At 42.3% G+C, this 15,934-nt stretch overlaps 2 protein-coding genes across 17 annotated transcripts in view; both read right to left on the bottom strand.

The window, feature by feature from the left end:
• The window catches only part of DCUN1D4 (defective in cullin neddylation 1 domain containing 4), a 44,634-nt gene extending 39,216 nt beyond the window's left edge, over window positions 1-5,418 (bottom strand). For 4 of the 16 annotated variants that reach the window (XM_075149064.1, XM_075149067.1, XM_075149065.1 and 1 more), the window contains exon 1: window positions 4,971-5,060. Coding sequence is in view for 7 of the 16 variants with exons in the window: in XM_075149058.1 (XP_075005159.1) it covers window positions 4,937-5,204 (268 nt within the window). In the remaining 9 variants the exon portion in view is untranslated. Of the gene's footprint in view, window positions 1-4,936 lie in introns of all 16 variants that reach the window. The other 12 variants (XM_075149062.1, XM_075149061.1, XM_075149060.1 and 9 more) reach the window with 12 other exon arrangements.
• A 6,923-nt stretch (window positions 5,419-12,341) lies between these two features.
• Window positions 12,342-15,934, bottom strand: part of CWH43 (cell wall biogenesis 43 C-terminal homolog) — a 28,866-nt gene continuing 25,273 nt past the window's right edge. The window contains exons 14-16 of the mRNA XM_075150556.1: window positions 15,712-15,773; window positions 14,503-14,658; window positions 12,342-12,975 (exon numbers count right to left, since the gene is read on the bottom strand). Of these exons, the coding sequence (XP_075006657.1) occupies window positions 12,888-12,975; window positions 14,503-14,658; window positions 15,712-15,773 (306 nt within the window). The 3' untranslated portion in view covers window positions 12,342-12,887. The remainder of the gene's footprint in view (window positions 12,976-14,502; window positions 14,659-15,711; window positions 15,774-15,934) is intronic.

Below are 15,934 nucleotides of genomic sequence, written 5' to 3'. Positions count from 1 at the left end.
ACAGTAAGTCAGTATTGATTAACGAACTTAGAAGTTTAGATCTGAAACCTACATTTGGTGAAAGCCTTCAATACTTGTGTTCAGGAAGCAGAATTTATGTATTCATTACTAAATGCAGAAAACAAAAGAAAAACGTGCATCAGTTTTATTTCATTTACACAGAAACATCACAACACACCTAAAAACTGAGATTCCCAAACTGCAGTACAGAGCAGCTAGGAGCTGACTCTGCATTCCTGTCAAAGACAGGATTAAGAATTCATTTCCAATGTATCGGTAGCTGAATCTGCACAGGCAGTGATACCCTTTAGCAGGGGCAGCCTGCAGAAGAGACCTCTCTCCCAGTCCCTGATGCAAGAGCAAGCATGCCCACAAGGGAAGGCAGAGAAGAACAGGCTTGAAAAGTAGGGTCTCCCTTGATTTGGTGGGGTTGACAGGGCATGATTCAGAAAGTTAAGGAAAACAGAAGTGAATTCCAGGGTGGACAGTAAGGACATGCAATTAAATGGAAAGAGAAGTGGGATGATCCATCCCAGCTTGAGGAGCAACAGGACCTAGCCATTAGAGCTAAAGACATGGTGCTGCAGGATGTTTCTCCTGCACGCATGCATACAGAGCCGCACCAAGCTCAGAGCTACTGCTGACGCCAGCGGTATCCAAACCCATAGTTGCAAATTTGTGTACATTTTCCGAACACAACAGCCTAAAATGTTCTGAAGCAAAACACAGAGTGATTTAAGCTATTAAAAAAAAAATACAAAAAACCCAAATGCAAACAACAAAATGCCATTGAAATGCCAACACACTAACACACCTATCATTTTAAGGTAAACGTTCACATTCGACTCCAACATTTGGTATTACCACATGTAATCAGTCACTCACTTTATCTGCAAAAAAAAATTTTAAAATTACTGCATGCTACACAGATAGGGAAAAGCAGTAATCTTTTTTCCCCCATAGGAACAAATCATTATTCTACCTAGGTATTTAAAAAGTACCCTCATCTGAAGGCTTGTTTACAAAAAGAGCTACTGCAGTTTAAAGTTCATTGAGAATTTTAGAGCAATTTAAGCAGTGCAAAAGTTGTGTAACTGTTACTTTAATTTACTTTAAATTGACTTTGAACAAATAAGAGCTATGCTAACGTATGCTATACTAACATACAGGATAAAAAACCCTGCACACTGGCTCATGGGGGTTTTTAGGGTTTGTTTTGTTTTGGCGGGGGTAGTTTTGGTTGGGTGTTTTGTTTTGTTTTTTATAGAAAAGACCTAACACTAAGTGTATTTCTGGTGCAAAACATCTGTCTCTATTGCTGCAAATACCACTTGTGTACCTACTAAATGTATTTGATAAGCGTTCCTAATGGAGATTCTTGCAAGAATATAATAAAGCTGGAGTGACCAGCCGCAGCTGGAAAAGAATGAGTAAAAGCAGTGGATAATTAGAGCCAATTTAAATTTATTTCTAAAGCATGTATTACCAAATCAAACAGCATTTCAGTGATTCCAGACTGTTAACAGGCATTCTTTCAGTCCACAATTCAAGAACATAAGAAACCGAGCTACAAAGCATTTAATACAGAACCAATTTTACACCCATTCGATGCAAAGTGTTCATCCAGTCTAACTCTTACTCTACCATCAAATTAATTCAAAAAAGTGTCAGTGAGTTAGTTTTGCACCATTGGCTGCTCTGGCCTGAGAGTTGTTTGCCAGCACTACTCTTAACTTCATGCCAGATTAGGTGTCATCTGTCATCCTACAAAGGGCATAAAGCTAATAAAAACTTTGTATCTCCTGCTCTAGCTAATTCAGCAGAAATGCAACCCTGTCAAATACACACTACTAGGGTATCCAGCACCACGCAGATCTGGTATACATCATGATGGATATGCAACAGCCTAAGAACAGCTATGCCAGTCAAACGCATTTCTGCCCCAGCTGTTTGCTTCTTCCTCTCTGCCAAAAGTTACAGACCCCACAGCTCTGCCAGCAGCATAGGCCATGAGCGCATTCCCTAATCCACTTCAGGCAAAAAATCAACCCTGTCAGTTTAGACAATTTAAGTAGGTGGCAAGAGCTAACACAGATACATTTGACTGAGTGGATTAGAGAGTGCTCCTACAAACCATTTTACCAGTGGAGCAATGGGCAGTAATGAACAGCTGCAGCAGACAGAGTCCCACAGTCTGTGCCGCCACACATCTGCATCAAGTGACACAGAAGCATGTGTCACACCAGCTGGTTGCCGAGGGCAAGCTAAAGTCTTGTAGCTCTAACAACAATATATATATATGTATTTTTATATATACACAACTATAGATATACACAAGCAACTATATATATATATATATATATATATATAAAAAACACTGAGCAAACTGGTAGTTATTTCTATCTCTTTATGAGCCAAAAGTAGAAATTCTGTTTAACCTCAGACCTATAATTTTAAATAAAACAACTTAATTGGACGGTGTAAGAAAAATGCTGGCGCATTGAAAATAAGGGTTCTGCTTGAAGCCCTTGTTAGTAGTCTTAGTTATTCTAGAAGAAATAACCACACTATTAAATGCTCTAATATTTAAATTGGATACAAGAGTTGTACATTTTCATGGGATGCACCATACTTCCTAGCACAATGCTTTCTGGCAAGCACAGGACAGACAAATTAAGCAAGTTTTCCTCTTCTGCTTGAAGACACAAACAAAACTAGGAAATAATGCTTTGAAATGCCCAAAGCCTTTGTTTTCAATATCTCCAAAGTAAGGGAAAAAAAAGTAAAGAAAATATAGGATTAATAATTCACTTAAAGTTAGCACAAAAACTACTCAGACAAAAATAAATTTAAATCAAGTTCTGCAGTTACACAAACAAAATCTCCTCCTGATATAAAAGAATGAAGAGAAGCAGTGAGAGGAAGACTGTTTACCTGCCTAACTCAACTTAGTGCATGGCCTTGCACAGAGAAGACGTTCTAATTACAGTTATCGGAGTTGCAAGAAACTTATAAGCAAACATTTGCAACGGAAAAAAGCAAAGTTAATGTTTCCCATATAATGTGAAAGGTGTATATTCAGTCTCAGAAAGTAAAACTGAGACTGAGCAAAAAGGTATTAATGCAGTTTATATTGTAAGAACAGATAAGAATCTAAGAAGAATCAAAAAGAAGGCTCAAAAAAAATGTTCCATCAAGAAACACTCATAAGCCAACTTCTGTATGTGTAAAGATAAGCTATGAACACTTCTTGTTTCAAGCATTTAAATCAATGAGGGAAAAAACCAACTACTATGAAGCTACAGATAATGAAGTTAGTTAATTTAGGAAAACATTCCTATTTAAAATAACGCATATACAAGGCCATGAACTGCCAAAAAAAAAAAAAAGTATTGAGGTGAAAGACTCAATCATTCCAAGGGACTTTTTTAAAGAGAAGCCAGTAACAGCTGACAGCTGAGAAACAGTACTCTTCTTGTTTTCTGCACAGAAATTAAAAAAAAAAAAAAAAAAAAGAAAATCACTACATAGTCTTAACATCCTACATGAGGGAGCATTGGAATACTTGTAACCGTAGCTTACATGTGTATAATGAAGACCTGAACCTTTTTTTTTTGGACAGGGCACATGACAAAAGACATAGAACAGAAGGCGTTTTCTAGAATAATTATCCTTCCATTTCCAACATGAAGCAGTTATTTGTGCTTTAATGGCAGCCTTAACCACCAACATATAATGATCCCTAAATATAAAGGTAAAATAAACCAGAACCACTAAAGAAATTATATAACCTTATGAGTTAGAGCCTTTACCAGGCTGCCCCTGTCCAATCTCTCATTTTGAAAAACACAGGAGGATTCAAGAAAACCCAGGCCTTGTATAGCATTTCTTTCCATAATTGCTTTCAGGATTTTGTCCAAAAGTCAGACCATCATTCATTAACGTATGATCAAAGCTTCAATTTTCATTATCTTTCCCATAAGCAAGTTCTGCAGTAATAAAGTATCTCAGAGACACAGTGAGAACACGTTCCTGGGAGATTTCACAGGAATCGGGAACATCGTTCTGCCGAGACAGCTCGTGCTCGGGATAACAGCCTCATCTCTCCACCGGGACGGGGATGGAGCCTGTTCCTGAGCCCCACAGTTACCCCGCACCCACGCAGGTGTGTAATCCCCCCACGGCAGGCAACCTGCCTACAGCATACGGTCCCGCCTTCTCTGAAAGCAGAACCAGAAACTATATTGCAGAGACAAAGCCCTCCCTACGCTCCCCCAAACCGGGCGGCGTGATCCCCCCCCGCCCTCTGCCCCGCCGCCAAACGGCCTCGCCCCAGGCCGCGTCCTGCCCCGCGGCGAGGGCAGGGCGCGGCGGCTCCTCGGCCCTCCCGGGTGCTCGCCGCCGGCCGCGGGGTACCGGGCTGCAACTCCCACCCCCGGGCGGGGGCAGCGTGCGGCCGCGCCGCAGTGCCTGCTGGGAGTTGTAGTCCCCCACCCCACCCCCCGCCACCAGGCCCGCCGCGCGGGGCAGCCGCAGGAGAGACTCCACCTCCCACAATGCGCCGCGGCCCCCATTCCCCTTCACAGCCCGTTTCTCCTGCACCGGCCCGGCGGAATCCGCTAAATTAACCACCACCCACCCCCACACACACCCCCCCCACACACCGCTCCCACGTAGCGAGGCCGCCGGGCAGCGCCGCAGCCCGCGCCCGCCCTGCCCTCGCAGCCCCGGCTCCCTCGCAGCCAGCCACGAGGGCCGGCCGCGGCCTCACCCGCTCGCAAGCCGGGTCGGGGAAACTGCGTCATACCCTCCGAGCGCCCCCAGCCCCCTCCGCTGCGGCTCCCCTCACCCGCCCCCGCCACCGCGAGGGCCGCCCCCGCCCAACCCCGGCCCCTCCCGCCCGCCGGGGAGCCCGCCGAGGGCCGCGGGCACCCACCGTCCCCACGGGGCCCTCGCCCCCAGGTACGCACACCGCCTCTCTCCCCGCCGGCTCCACGGCCGCAGGCCCGACGCCCTCCCCCGTCACCGGGAGCCCCGGCGGCACGTTCGGCCGAGCCTCCTCGGTGAGGGGCAGGAGAAGCCGCCCCCACCCGGGCAGCAGCGCCCGCCGGCGGAAAGACCAGGCCGGTGGCGCCGGGTGCCGCCGGTGGGCGGGCGGGAGCGCGCGGCCCGGCCCCGCCGCTACTCACTGACAGCGGCGGCATCCGAGTGCATTTTCGTGCAGCGCACACACTGCCCTGCCCGGCCCGGCTCCCTCTGCCCCTCTCCCAATCACAGAGCCCAAGCACGGACACCTCCCGCCCCGCCCACCGGCGGCACCCATTGGCCCAGGCTGCCCTGAGAGGCCGCACGACCCGCTCTCCTACTGCAAGAGGCTCCTGCCATTCTCCCTCTGCCTGCCCCGCACCGCCTTCCCCACCCGCTCCCCACCTCCTATTGGGCTCAAGGCTGAGCCGATCCCGCCCCCCTTCACTCTGACTGGGCTTTGCCGGTGCCAGTTTTTCCTGGCCTTGAAAGCGCGTGCAAAGAACACCACTTTGTGTCACCCGTGGCTCTGATTGGCTATGGAGGCCTAGGGCCGCGCCCACGTCCTGATACGATTGGGTAAGCGGGGCAGAGGGCGGGACCGCCGAGGCTGACGCGCCCCGCAGAGGGCCGCCAGCGGGCGGTCAGGGAGCGCCCTGCTGCCCCGGGGCGAGAGGCGGCGGGCAGGTACCCCGGCCGCAGCGGTCCTGGCTCCCCGCCCCGCCCCTGCCGCAGCCTGCTGACCGTTACACGGCGCGGGCACCGGCGGCAGCGCGCTCTCCCCATCTCAGCCGCGATGGCGCTCCGGCGGCAGCCCGGGGGCCTGAGGGGACGGTAGGCAGCCTCGGCCCCAGCGCCTCAGGGCCGCCTCCTCGGTCCCCTGCTGTCGGGACGAGCCCAGGCCTCTGTATGCCCGAAGGCTCGCAAGCCTCGTACCTGCCCTACTCGGATAAAGGAGTACTCGCACGCGTGCGTAATGCGTGCCCCGGGGCGGCTGGTGCCGTGTCGTCAGGGCTGCAGCAGGTAGCTGGCGCTCGGGAAGGAAGATTTCTGGACTACAACATCGTCCCTCCCTTTGGCCGGTGAACCCAAGTTCAGTGTAGCCAAATCACCACCTAGTTTAGAAAGGTTTCTTTGTTTCTCCCATCTCCCTCTTCTTAAGGAGGAAAATGGCAGCCTGCCAACAGCAGCTGAACGCACTGAAGCGCCAGGTCAATGTTACAGCAGCAGCAGGCTGGGTAGTGGGGAGAGGCGGGGGCCAGCAGCTCCTCCTTGCAGGCAGGTGAGACTACCTCACCCCCCTAGTTACTGTTCCTGCTCCTAGAAATCTAGCGCATGGACCCACCCTCCTTCCCCCCGCCCCTGCAGTACAGGGGGGAAGAGCTCCCCGTTCCTCAGCCGGAGCAGAAAGACACCTTGCAGGTCATTGCTGCTTAGCATGTGAGCTCAGCATCTTACCTCCTTTCAGAGATAATAGCCTCCCCCTGCCCTATTCAGTGTTGAAACACAGATGAGAAAAGACTGCTACAGCACCGCCTGTGCACAATGGAGGATTATTAAGACAGAAATTACCCATGAAAAAAAAACCTCCTTTAAGAGGTTAAGTTAAAAGTCAAGGACTCGGAATTGAAGAAGTGCCAGATTTAAGGTAATTGTCTCTTCGGAGCAATGCCTTAGCATACAGTCCTGAATTAACTGATCACACACCTGGTTTGGGGTTTTTTATGACCCTTGCCTCATTCAGTGAACCAGTCAGAATGTGCAAGTGCAGCCGATGTATTTTGCAGAGCAACATCTTATGTTTTCAACTGCCTATTTTACAGAGAAGAAGATGGAGTCCATAAGAAAATTCTTTCTCTCTTCAAAAGTCATGTACTAAGACCATGTCAGAGCAATGAAAGACTCCATTATTTGAAATTCTTACTTGTTCACTAACTCCTTGAAATTATTTCTGTAGAACTTCCTGCCTCTATCTCTAGTATTTTCCTATTTGCACCATCTTCTCTTTACCTTAGCAATTGTTGTATATTTTACACTACCACCTTTAAAAATAATAATCGTCTATATCAGAGTAAAGCTGTACGAGCTCGGCTTCACTTCTCGGGTAGTTCTAACATCCCACATGCCAGACATTCACATCTGTGCATGTCATCCCAAGCTCTTATACCCAATAGGGGCACCACTGAGTTGCAATTCATCTGATCTGTTCTAATCCTGGATTGAGAGGAACAATTCCTTTAGGGGTGCCTGTTTGTTCACATTGACCATAAAAAGCACACAGACCACTAGTTCAGAATAAAAACGTATTCAAAAAGAAATCTTCTCCCATGCCTTATGTAGCTGTAAACTGATACAGATCTAAAGAAAGGTGGCACAAAAAAAAACACCTATCTCGTTGTATCTGAAGCCATTTGGACCTAAGGAAACGTTTGTATTTTTTTCCCCCCATTTATATTAGTCTAAAATGAAAGATACTACTTGGCTTTACAAATCTTTCCTTAGACTATAGCTTCCATAACTACTGCTATCATAAGTGTAAAGCAAATAATACTGTAAGTTTGACAAATAAAAGTTCAATAATAGTTGAATGCACAAGTATAGTCTTTGACCCTTAAAAACTAGATCTGCAAATAAATGCATAGGGAAACACAAAAGAGACTTTGTTTTCTGCTTCTGCCTGCTAAACAAGGGAATGTATGCTTCAGCCAGAAAAGGTCTGCCCCAGGAGAACAAGGCCCATTACAACACGCACCTTCGTTCCAACCTTAAGAAGGTATAAATATCCCCTTTGTTACCACCAGTTGTAAACCACGATGCAAGTCTCCAGGCTGGCAGATGTTACGTAATCACACCTGTATTGTCTTTCTGAAGCCTGAGTTTACAAAATGCAGAAATACTTCATTTTACATAGAGCAGATCAATCAGGTCATGGTTGATCAAGCATTGTCTCAAGGACAGAGACAGTTTAAGCAGTTCCAGCATTAGCCTCTTAATCCTAGCCCTCCTGGCATCCTTTCTTTTGTGCCAACGCAACCATTTGGACAGCTAGATAGCAAGGTAGATCAAAGAGCAAGACTGCCCCCGACACCCCTGAAAAGGAAAAAACCCTAAAACAAACAAACAAAACCTCAAAACTTTTTTTGGTTTTGTTCATTTGTTTGTTTGTTTTCCCAGCCAGATGAATATCCTGATCTGGCTCACTACACGTATGTGCAAATGCTCCCATCAACACACAGGAGAGGAATAATAAACCAAGAACTGGAGAGGGGCAGGAAATGCATCAGCCAACTCACACACTGCTAGATCAAACTTAGAACTGCAGACATTTTTTTTTTTTTTTAAGGAGAAAGACTCTCATTGTTTGCATTGCTTTTTTAATTGATAGCTAAAATGGCAACCACATAAAAAACCACCATAGACTGTGAAAAATACTAGCTAACATGAGAAAGAGGAGCCATTTACTTAGTTTTATCTTCTTCACTATCAGAAACATAGCATAGAAGGAGTCTTTGAGAAAGAGGATCCCTTCTGTTTCCAAAGAGTATCAGACTCCAAATTGCTAAAGCCACTACCTCTCTCAAATACCTTTGCTCATCTTGCTTTGCTTAGAAACAAGCTTGAAAGTTAATTTTAGGCACCAGAATCACAAACCATTACGTGTTTTACAAGACAGAGGGGGAAGAGAATTGTATTGAAAATAAAAACATTAACAAAGCAGATAAAGCATCAACAAAGCACAGTACAGGGCATTGTAAGAAAAGAAACAAATTGCCTACCAGAAGGCCAGGAATCACAGTTCTAAATAATTTGCAGATATGAAAAAGTAACTGATACCCAAGTCAATACAAGCAGCTTTACGTAATGCTTCTGGAAAGATTTTTCACCCTCAGAGTTACAATGAAACACCTCAACTGTGCGTTATTCTTGCATGGTATCAGCAGAACAGGACTATCAGGGGTAAAAGAGGACCTCAGGTGGCAGAAAGTAGCAGCTGCAGATTATGTAACTGCTTTCAAACCACTCCTCATTAAGTAATTCAGCTCATTATAATTGCCCTGTCACACGGACTCATACTATGCTCCTTGTTTAAGTAAAAACATTTGGTTTATTACACTTGCTCCACAGATGTATGACTTTGACTCTGAGGGTCCTTTTGTAGCACACTGTACTTTTACAAACATAAGAAAAAACATGTTGCGGGGCTGTTGGTAGCTCAAATTTAAATCTTTAAATTGGATTTATAGTTTTTTTCAGATTCAGTTTGAAATTTTTTTTTAAATCTGCTTAATTCATAATTAGGAAGCTCTAAGCAGCCAAGCTTAAGAGAGCAGCTCAGAATTTCTGCCTGAACCCTGGAAGTGCATCAAACCAACCAGCACCTTTGACTGGGGCCACAAAGCTCCCTCACTGTCAGTAGAGGACCCTGAACATTTTCGGTGTTCTGTTTCAGTGAGACATATGGGTGCTGGTCACCTGCACACCTGAAACAGCCCCGTAACTTGTTTCAGTAACATCAACTCCAGTTCAAAACCAGAGGATGTGCCCAACTTTTGTTTAATAAGCTTGCGGCTGCGACACCCTTTTTGAAAACAGGAAGTAAAAATTTCAAGTCCTTCTTAGCCCAAGAGGTTTGAGCCACTGCTCCTGAAGCTGAGCTTACAATACACATAGAAATGCCTGAGTCAAGGCCCCAAAGCAGGAATATATGTAGGAGGAGACTTGAATCTCCACCCTTCTGAAGAATCCAATACAATTATCCTCAGAAGTTGCTCTGTTACGTTACCTAGCGTCCTCCTTTCTTATTCTGAGATACACACTGGTAGGCTCCTGATGTACTGCTGTCTCCTATACATTCCTAGAAACTTTAACCGACCTGCACAGAATGTCAGAGAGGATGGAATTAGGAGTACAACGGAATATATATTTTTTAGAAGTCAGATATATATAATCTAGACCTCTTACAGCCAGGAAAAGCTCAAACCTTTAGAAAATAATGTCTATTTTATATATTTCATCTTTTCATGCTGTCTCTGAATGCATAGTTACAGATATCCACAAAATTTTTCTTTTATAACATACCATCTTATGAAAGCTGAGATGAAGAGAGTACAATTAGAAAACAGCAAGATTAGTCACACGCCCCTGCAGCAGGACCTGTTCTAGCACATTTCTTTCATAGTTTGAAACATAGTGATTGCAAGTGAGAGATGTACTGCACATTTTTCTAAACCAGTCAGACACAGGGGATTAGATCAATGTGCAGATTCAAGGACAAATGAAGTGTAGTTTCAGCTTCCCAATTCTAACCACAGTAGTAGAAGCAGTATACAAACAGTTCATGGTCATAGTTTTTCTTAGTCATTCTGATAAAATAATGGAAATGTCAACAAATACTTGCTACTCATTACATTTGCATACAGTGTTTTCTGATATTAGGCATTACGAGGTATGGATCCACCAACATTAAATTACACAAACTACTCAGAAGAAGAAAATATTCAAACTTTAGATTTTGTTAATGTCTATGTGAACATTTCTAACGGGGCAAACATTTCTAAATCCTGTGAAAATCCATCCAAGTATGCTCACAGACTTTGAAGATTACACACAGAGATGACATATAATCTGATCTGTTATGCAAGTCACACTTTGGTGTCTGACTTCTTGAAAAATAACCTATTTTTAATTGTTAAAAAAATAAGGGGGTTTCAAGCTTTTTATGTTTGAGTATCATTTCCTGCATCTCACATGAATAAACTGCTCACATTGCAAGGGATTTGCAGAGTCAGCCTGTGGAGAATATTAAGTAATGTGGCAAGATAATATTATGTTTTGTACAGGCTATGGAAAGGCAAACCTGTGGCTGGACGTGCGTCAGAGCTAGCATAAGAGCATGCTGCAAAGAAGTGAGGACACTCAGAGCCGCTGTGCAGTGTTGTGCCAGTGCCAGCTGCTGTTGCAGGCTGGGAGAAGGGAGAGACAGAGGCTACTGCTGTTTGCAGAAGAAAACTGCTGAAAGTGCAAGAAAGTCACTCCCCTCGCTCCGAAACCTGACTTATCCTGTCCTGCTGGAGAGCATAGAGAACAAGTTCCCAAAGGATATCTAAACTGATATGTTTAATTAGACTTCCTTGGGCTTGTAAAGACAAACACAGCACCTCTAAGGTGAGAAGTAAATTAGTTCAACAATGGATGGTTAATTTTAACTAACAAAGTCAGGCATTCTACTACCATCTGAGATGAAGTTGTGGTAGCTATGTGTTCCTCAAGTGCCTTTCAAATATCCTCTATCCACAAAGATCGGTGAACTGTTTCACTCTCAGAAACACAGTCCTAAAAACAAGGGAGGACCAGGCTAAAGTGACAAGCTTGGTGAAGGCAGCAGTTATCTGACTCCATAGAACAAGAAACCCTGGGTAAAGATACATCCTGTATTTGCTTACATAGAGAAACAATAAAATTGCACATGCTCAAGCTGTTCTCAAAAGCACACGGTGGAGAATGAGATGGAGGAAAAAAACCCACCTCTTTCCTGCAACGTGTCCTATTCCTATTCCATTACAGTATGTTTAGGTATTACTGGAAAGACACACAGTACTAAACATTAACATCACAAATGTGATTTCTAAGTTGAGAGGGTCATTTAAATAAACCATCTAAAATGTTTCTCACAAGCACAAAACTTCCTTTGTCCAACACTGAAGATGTCCTCATTGTTTAAGGGAAGCTCTGCACATATACTGAAGGATCAGGAGTTAAATATAAAAGACATTGCCAAGAGACCCCGAGAAAACACATTTTACATTGTGTTACATGTGTGTTACATAGTAGGTAGTTCACTGTCTAGGCCAAAAAAAGCACCACTTCTATTTAGTCCCACCAAAAAGTATAGCGCTAGCAAAGGAACAATGCTTTTTTTGTTTTATTACAGTTCGTTCTAAATAAAAATTACAATCAACTTACCTCCCTTCTCAGAACCTTTGTCATGTTAAGCATGATTTGTTTTTTAATTCTTCTACAGTGTGTTCACCTAAGTGTCTCATAACAATAACTGTTCAGAGGTACTTTACTCTTCCCTTTGTAAAAGCATTGCAGTGTCTAATGTCTCGTTAAAAAAGAGTCTGTAAAAGTCACAGCCTTTTCTCCAATATTATGAACATCAATCATCTGCAAATTGTTCTAATAAAAGTCATTTAAGAATAAAATGTGGAATAGCAGCAGATGTAAATACTGTTTCAGTAAGTAAAAAATGCACGCACTTCAAAACACATAGTTACTGCATATCTCCCAACGAAGAAACACACTAGTCCCATTCCTATTTTGAAAAGGCCAACCTTTTTATTGCAATAGCAGCAGGATTACAAAGTGCAGCATATATTAACAGGTTACCTACACTACCACATTATTTTGCTTTGCCTCAGTCATCAAAATCGTGGAAGTCAGCTGAAACTCCTTGCTCATGATTGTTCCAATGAGCTCCTAGGAGCGGAAAGGGGTCATATCTGGACCCTAAAGAAAAGGTGGATAGATACATTCAACTCTGAAACAGCACAATATACGATACCTTCAAAAAGAAGTTGAAGAAGTTATTGCCAAAACAAGTTCCCATCCTTGCTTTGCTGCATACAAAGCAGGTATCCGGCCCAGGTAGACACTGGTTTATCAAAATGCATGCGTCTTCCCTCTCTCACAGTGAGGACAACTCATTGAAGAAGAGAGTCACCAGCTATTACACAGACATTCACAGTGTTATGCAGCATGGGAGTTGCTCATCCTCAAACAATGTAGTCTTTTTGGCTGCCAATTCAGTTTCAAACAACAAACCTTTCTTGTTGGTCCGAATGATACGTTATTTTCTCATTCTAGTTTGCCTGCTTAAAATATTTAGGAGTGCTCATATGAAAGTGATGAATATGCTCATAATTATGTCCATCTTTGTAAGATCCAAACCTAAGAAAAATATTCAACAAAGCAAACCCATTACAACATGATTTAACCCATGCAATTAGATCATACACTTACTACAGTATAATTAACACTTCTTCTGAATGTTCTAGATAGTTTATTTCAGAAACAGGCCACAACCCTACTTACATACAAATTATAATCTATGTACGCTATCTAACTAGAGGTCTTTGAGTATAATGGAGACATTTAAATACATTGATTGGATTAATGCCATAGGCACTCTATAAACGGAACTCCAGTTGACAAAGGTGAGCAGTACTTTTATCTAGTTAAATCCTATGCTCTAAGTTTTTTCTACTGACTTCAGTGGAGATATAATTTAACCCCCCATAGTATCCAAATACTCAGCCCTATTGTTAATATTGCACATTTTACTTTTGAAAATTATGGTGAAAATTGTAATTCTTCATACCATATTTAAATCTGAAAGTTTTGACTGCTGACTATTATGGTAGATAGATTTGCAAAAGTAAAACGTAGTACTTATTCAAAATACCAGTGCTAAATAGCATTTAAAAGCAGTGCCATTGTACTTCAAAAGAACTATAGTTAATTGGAAAAAGTTAAACTTGTTCCTAAAGGGTATAATTTTTTTCTGCTTATAGGCAGACATAAAAGAAATTAGGACAAGAAAAATATTCTGCGTTGAAATCAACTGAGAAAAATCTGAATGTGGATGCTAACTTTAGGGAAGTTTCATCATGTGCAAAAGACTGGGCAAACTCCTGCTTAGACAGGAAGGCAGTGACTGTGTGGTAAATAAAATGTGAGTAAGCTCAACTGTTAGGCGTATATAAGAAATTAATATATTCTGTATTATGTATGTTAGAAGTAGTAAATACGGCATTGCTGGAAATTGTCTCTCTGTAGCAACATTTATCTCAAACTTCATGACTCTTCCACTGATACTTAATGTAGAATAAATACCTTTCTCCATATTTCTCTTCCTTATGCAATGCCAGTGGAAAAATGACAGCACTCTATAAATAAATAACTTTTTATGTAAAAGCCCTTTTTTCTTCTTGACATATGTAACATACTGCCTCAGACGTGCTCCTTAATTTTTGCTCCAGTTATATAGTATTTTTTTAAATGCTTATGCAAGGAGTATTTAATGTATATATCGTATTTTGTGTTCTAAGTAACTGTATATTAAGACCCCGATCCTCAAAAGTGCTGAGAAACATGGGAGATCTCTCATCATCTATAAAATGAGTCACCACACCACTTGGCAAATATCCCTATCAAACAATCTCAGAAATTAATCACCTGGGTGAAAGAAGCATTACCTTCAATTTATGCTACGATACAGCAGACTGATTTTCCCAAGGCACATGCCAAGTCAGTAGAAAAAATGCAATTACAAATCAGAAGTTCTTGCCTCCTAATCTTCTGCTCAGTTTGGTACTGACCAGTGCCTCCCACTTTAAGAACAATTTTGTTCCTAGACTTCTCTTTTACAAGACGTCACGTGCATCATCCCCTTAATTTCTTATGAGATACACTGACCTGGTATTGAAATGGATGTCCTCAGGAACTTGGCTGGGATCAGTGACAATTCTGTCATTATCAGTATAGCTATCCAAGTGATCTGGGATCCTAAATTTGGCCATCTGGACTTCTGAATCGCTTAAACCAGCATGAGATATGCGGGCATAGCCCAACCTATCAGATACAAGAAGAGTTAGTTTGAAGAAATAACTCAAGGCAATTTAATCACATTCTTAATTCATGTCTCTTTTTTCCAAGAGTTATTTAACCTATCAACATAACTTTCCATTTCTGTGAATCTCATCTTCAAAAAACAAAGCACTCTATAAACACGAGCACTGTAACACAATGTCACAAGTAGAAAAACTGAGAAAGCCTAAGTGTTTGACAACAAAAATAGATCTAGATCTAGAAACTTATTTTTAAAATTACAGTTTTAGAATATGCATACTGGTATAAGCTTACCAACTTTTTTCACTGAAAAGATTTTGAAATTCAAGAAAGGAACTCAAGCATCAATGGAATGAGAAAAATTAGATTGCAAATGGGGGTTTTGTTGGGGTTTTTGTTGCTTTTTTTTTTTTTTTTAACTCAACACTGTTACTTAAGACAGCTATCTTGTTTATTGGTTTTACTCCTGTGAACACTGCAGAATTTGCAGTTTATTCAGAATAAGCTGAATCCCATTCTGGTACATACATCACCAAGAGAATGATTTACAAGCACCTTGGTATTAAAAGATATGGAGTGCATAGGTCCCAGCAGAGGAAAGTGCTTCAATATAGGCTTACACAGTTAAAGTTTCCACTAAATCCAGCATAAAGCTTGGCTGGATTAGATCAGCATTTTCCTTCAACAACCCTACAATCATAGTTGAAAATTTGTATCTTCTGTGTCACATACAAATTAGGGCTTAGCCTTCACATTTTAGAATGAAGCTGCAAACCCAGAGCTTTGGAAAAAAGTAGTTTTATGTTATCAAAGCAGATTAGATCTGAAGGCTTTTGACACAGAAGGATGAAACCTGTAATACTGTCGTAAACTATATTCAGAAATACACAATTCATCCTGAGATCGATGTTTCACATTACTTCATGACATATCTAACTGTCCATACATAACTGCTTAGGGATATAAGACTCTTCCACAATTACTTACAGAAGGGTGTAAAACTGATTGTCATAAAGATATTTCAAACCAATGAATAAATTATCCACTTTAACATACCTTATTACTCCGCGATACATAATATAGCTACACCATCTGTCATGATCTGTATTGTCAATATCCTATGAGTGAAAGGGAAAAATAAAAAGTCAAACAAATAAGGCAAGCTTTCCTTATGGGTAGGCTTTAAATCAGTAACAGAACCAATGTGTAAGCCTGCTGCAGAAAAACATTTTGCCTAAAACATTGTAATAAGGTAGAAAGGAAAAAACCCACTGTTAGA

This window comes from Calonectris borealis, chromosome 4, assembly GCF_964195595.1.
Source record: "Calonectris borealis chromosome 4, bCalBor7.hap1.2, whole genome shotgun sequence".
NCBI classification, from domain to species: Eukaryota; Metazoa; Chordata; class Aves; order Procellariiformes; family Procellariidae; genus Calonectris; species Calonectris borealis.
This window is presented reverse-complemented; position numbering and strand designations above follow the sequence as displayed.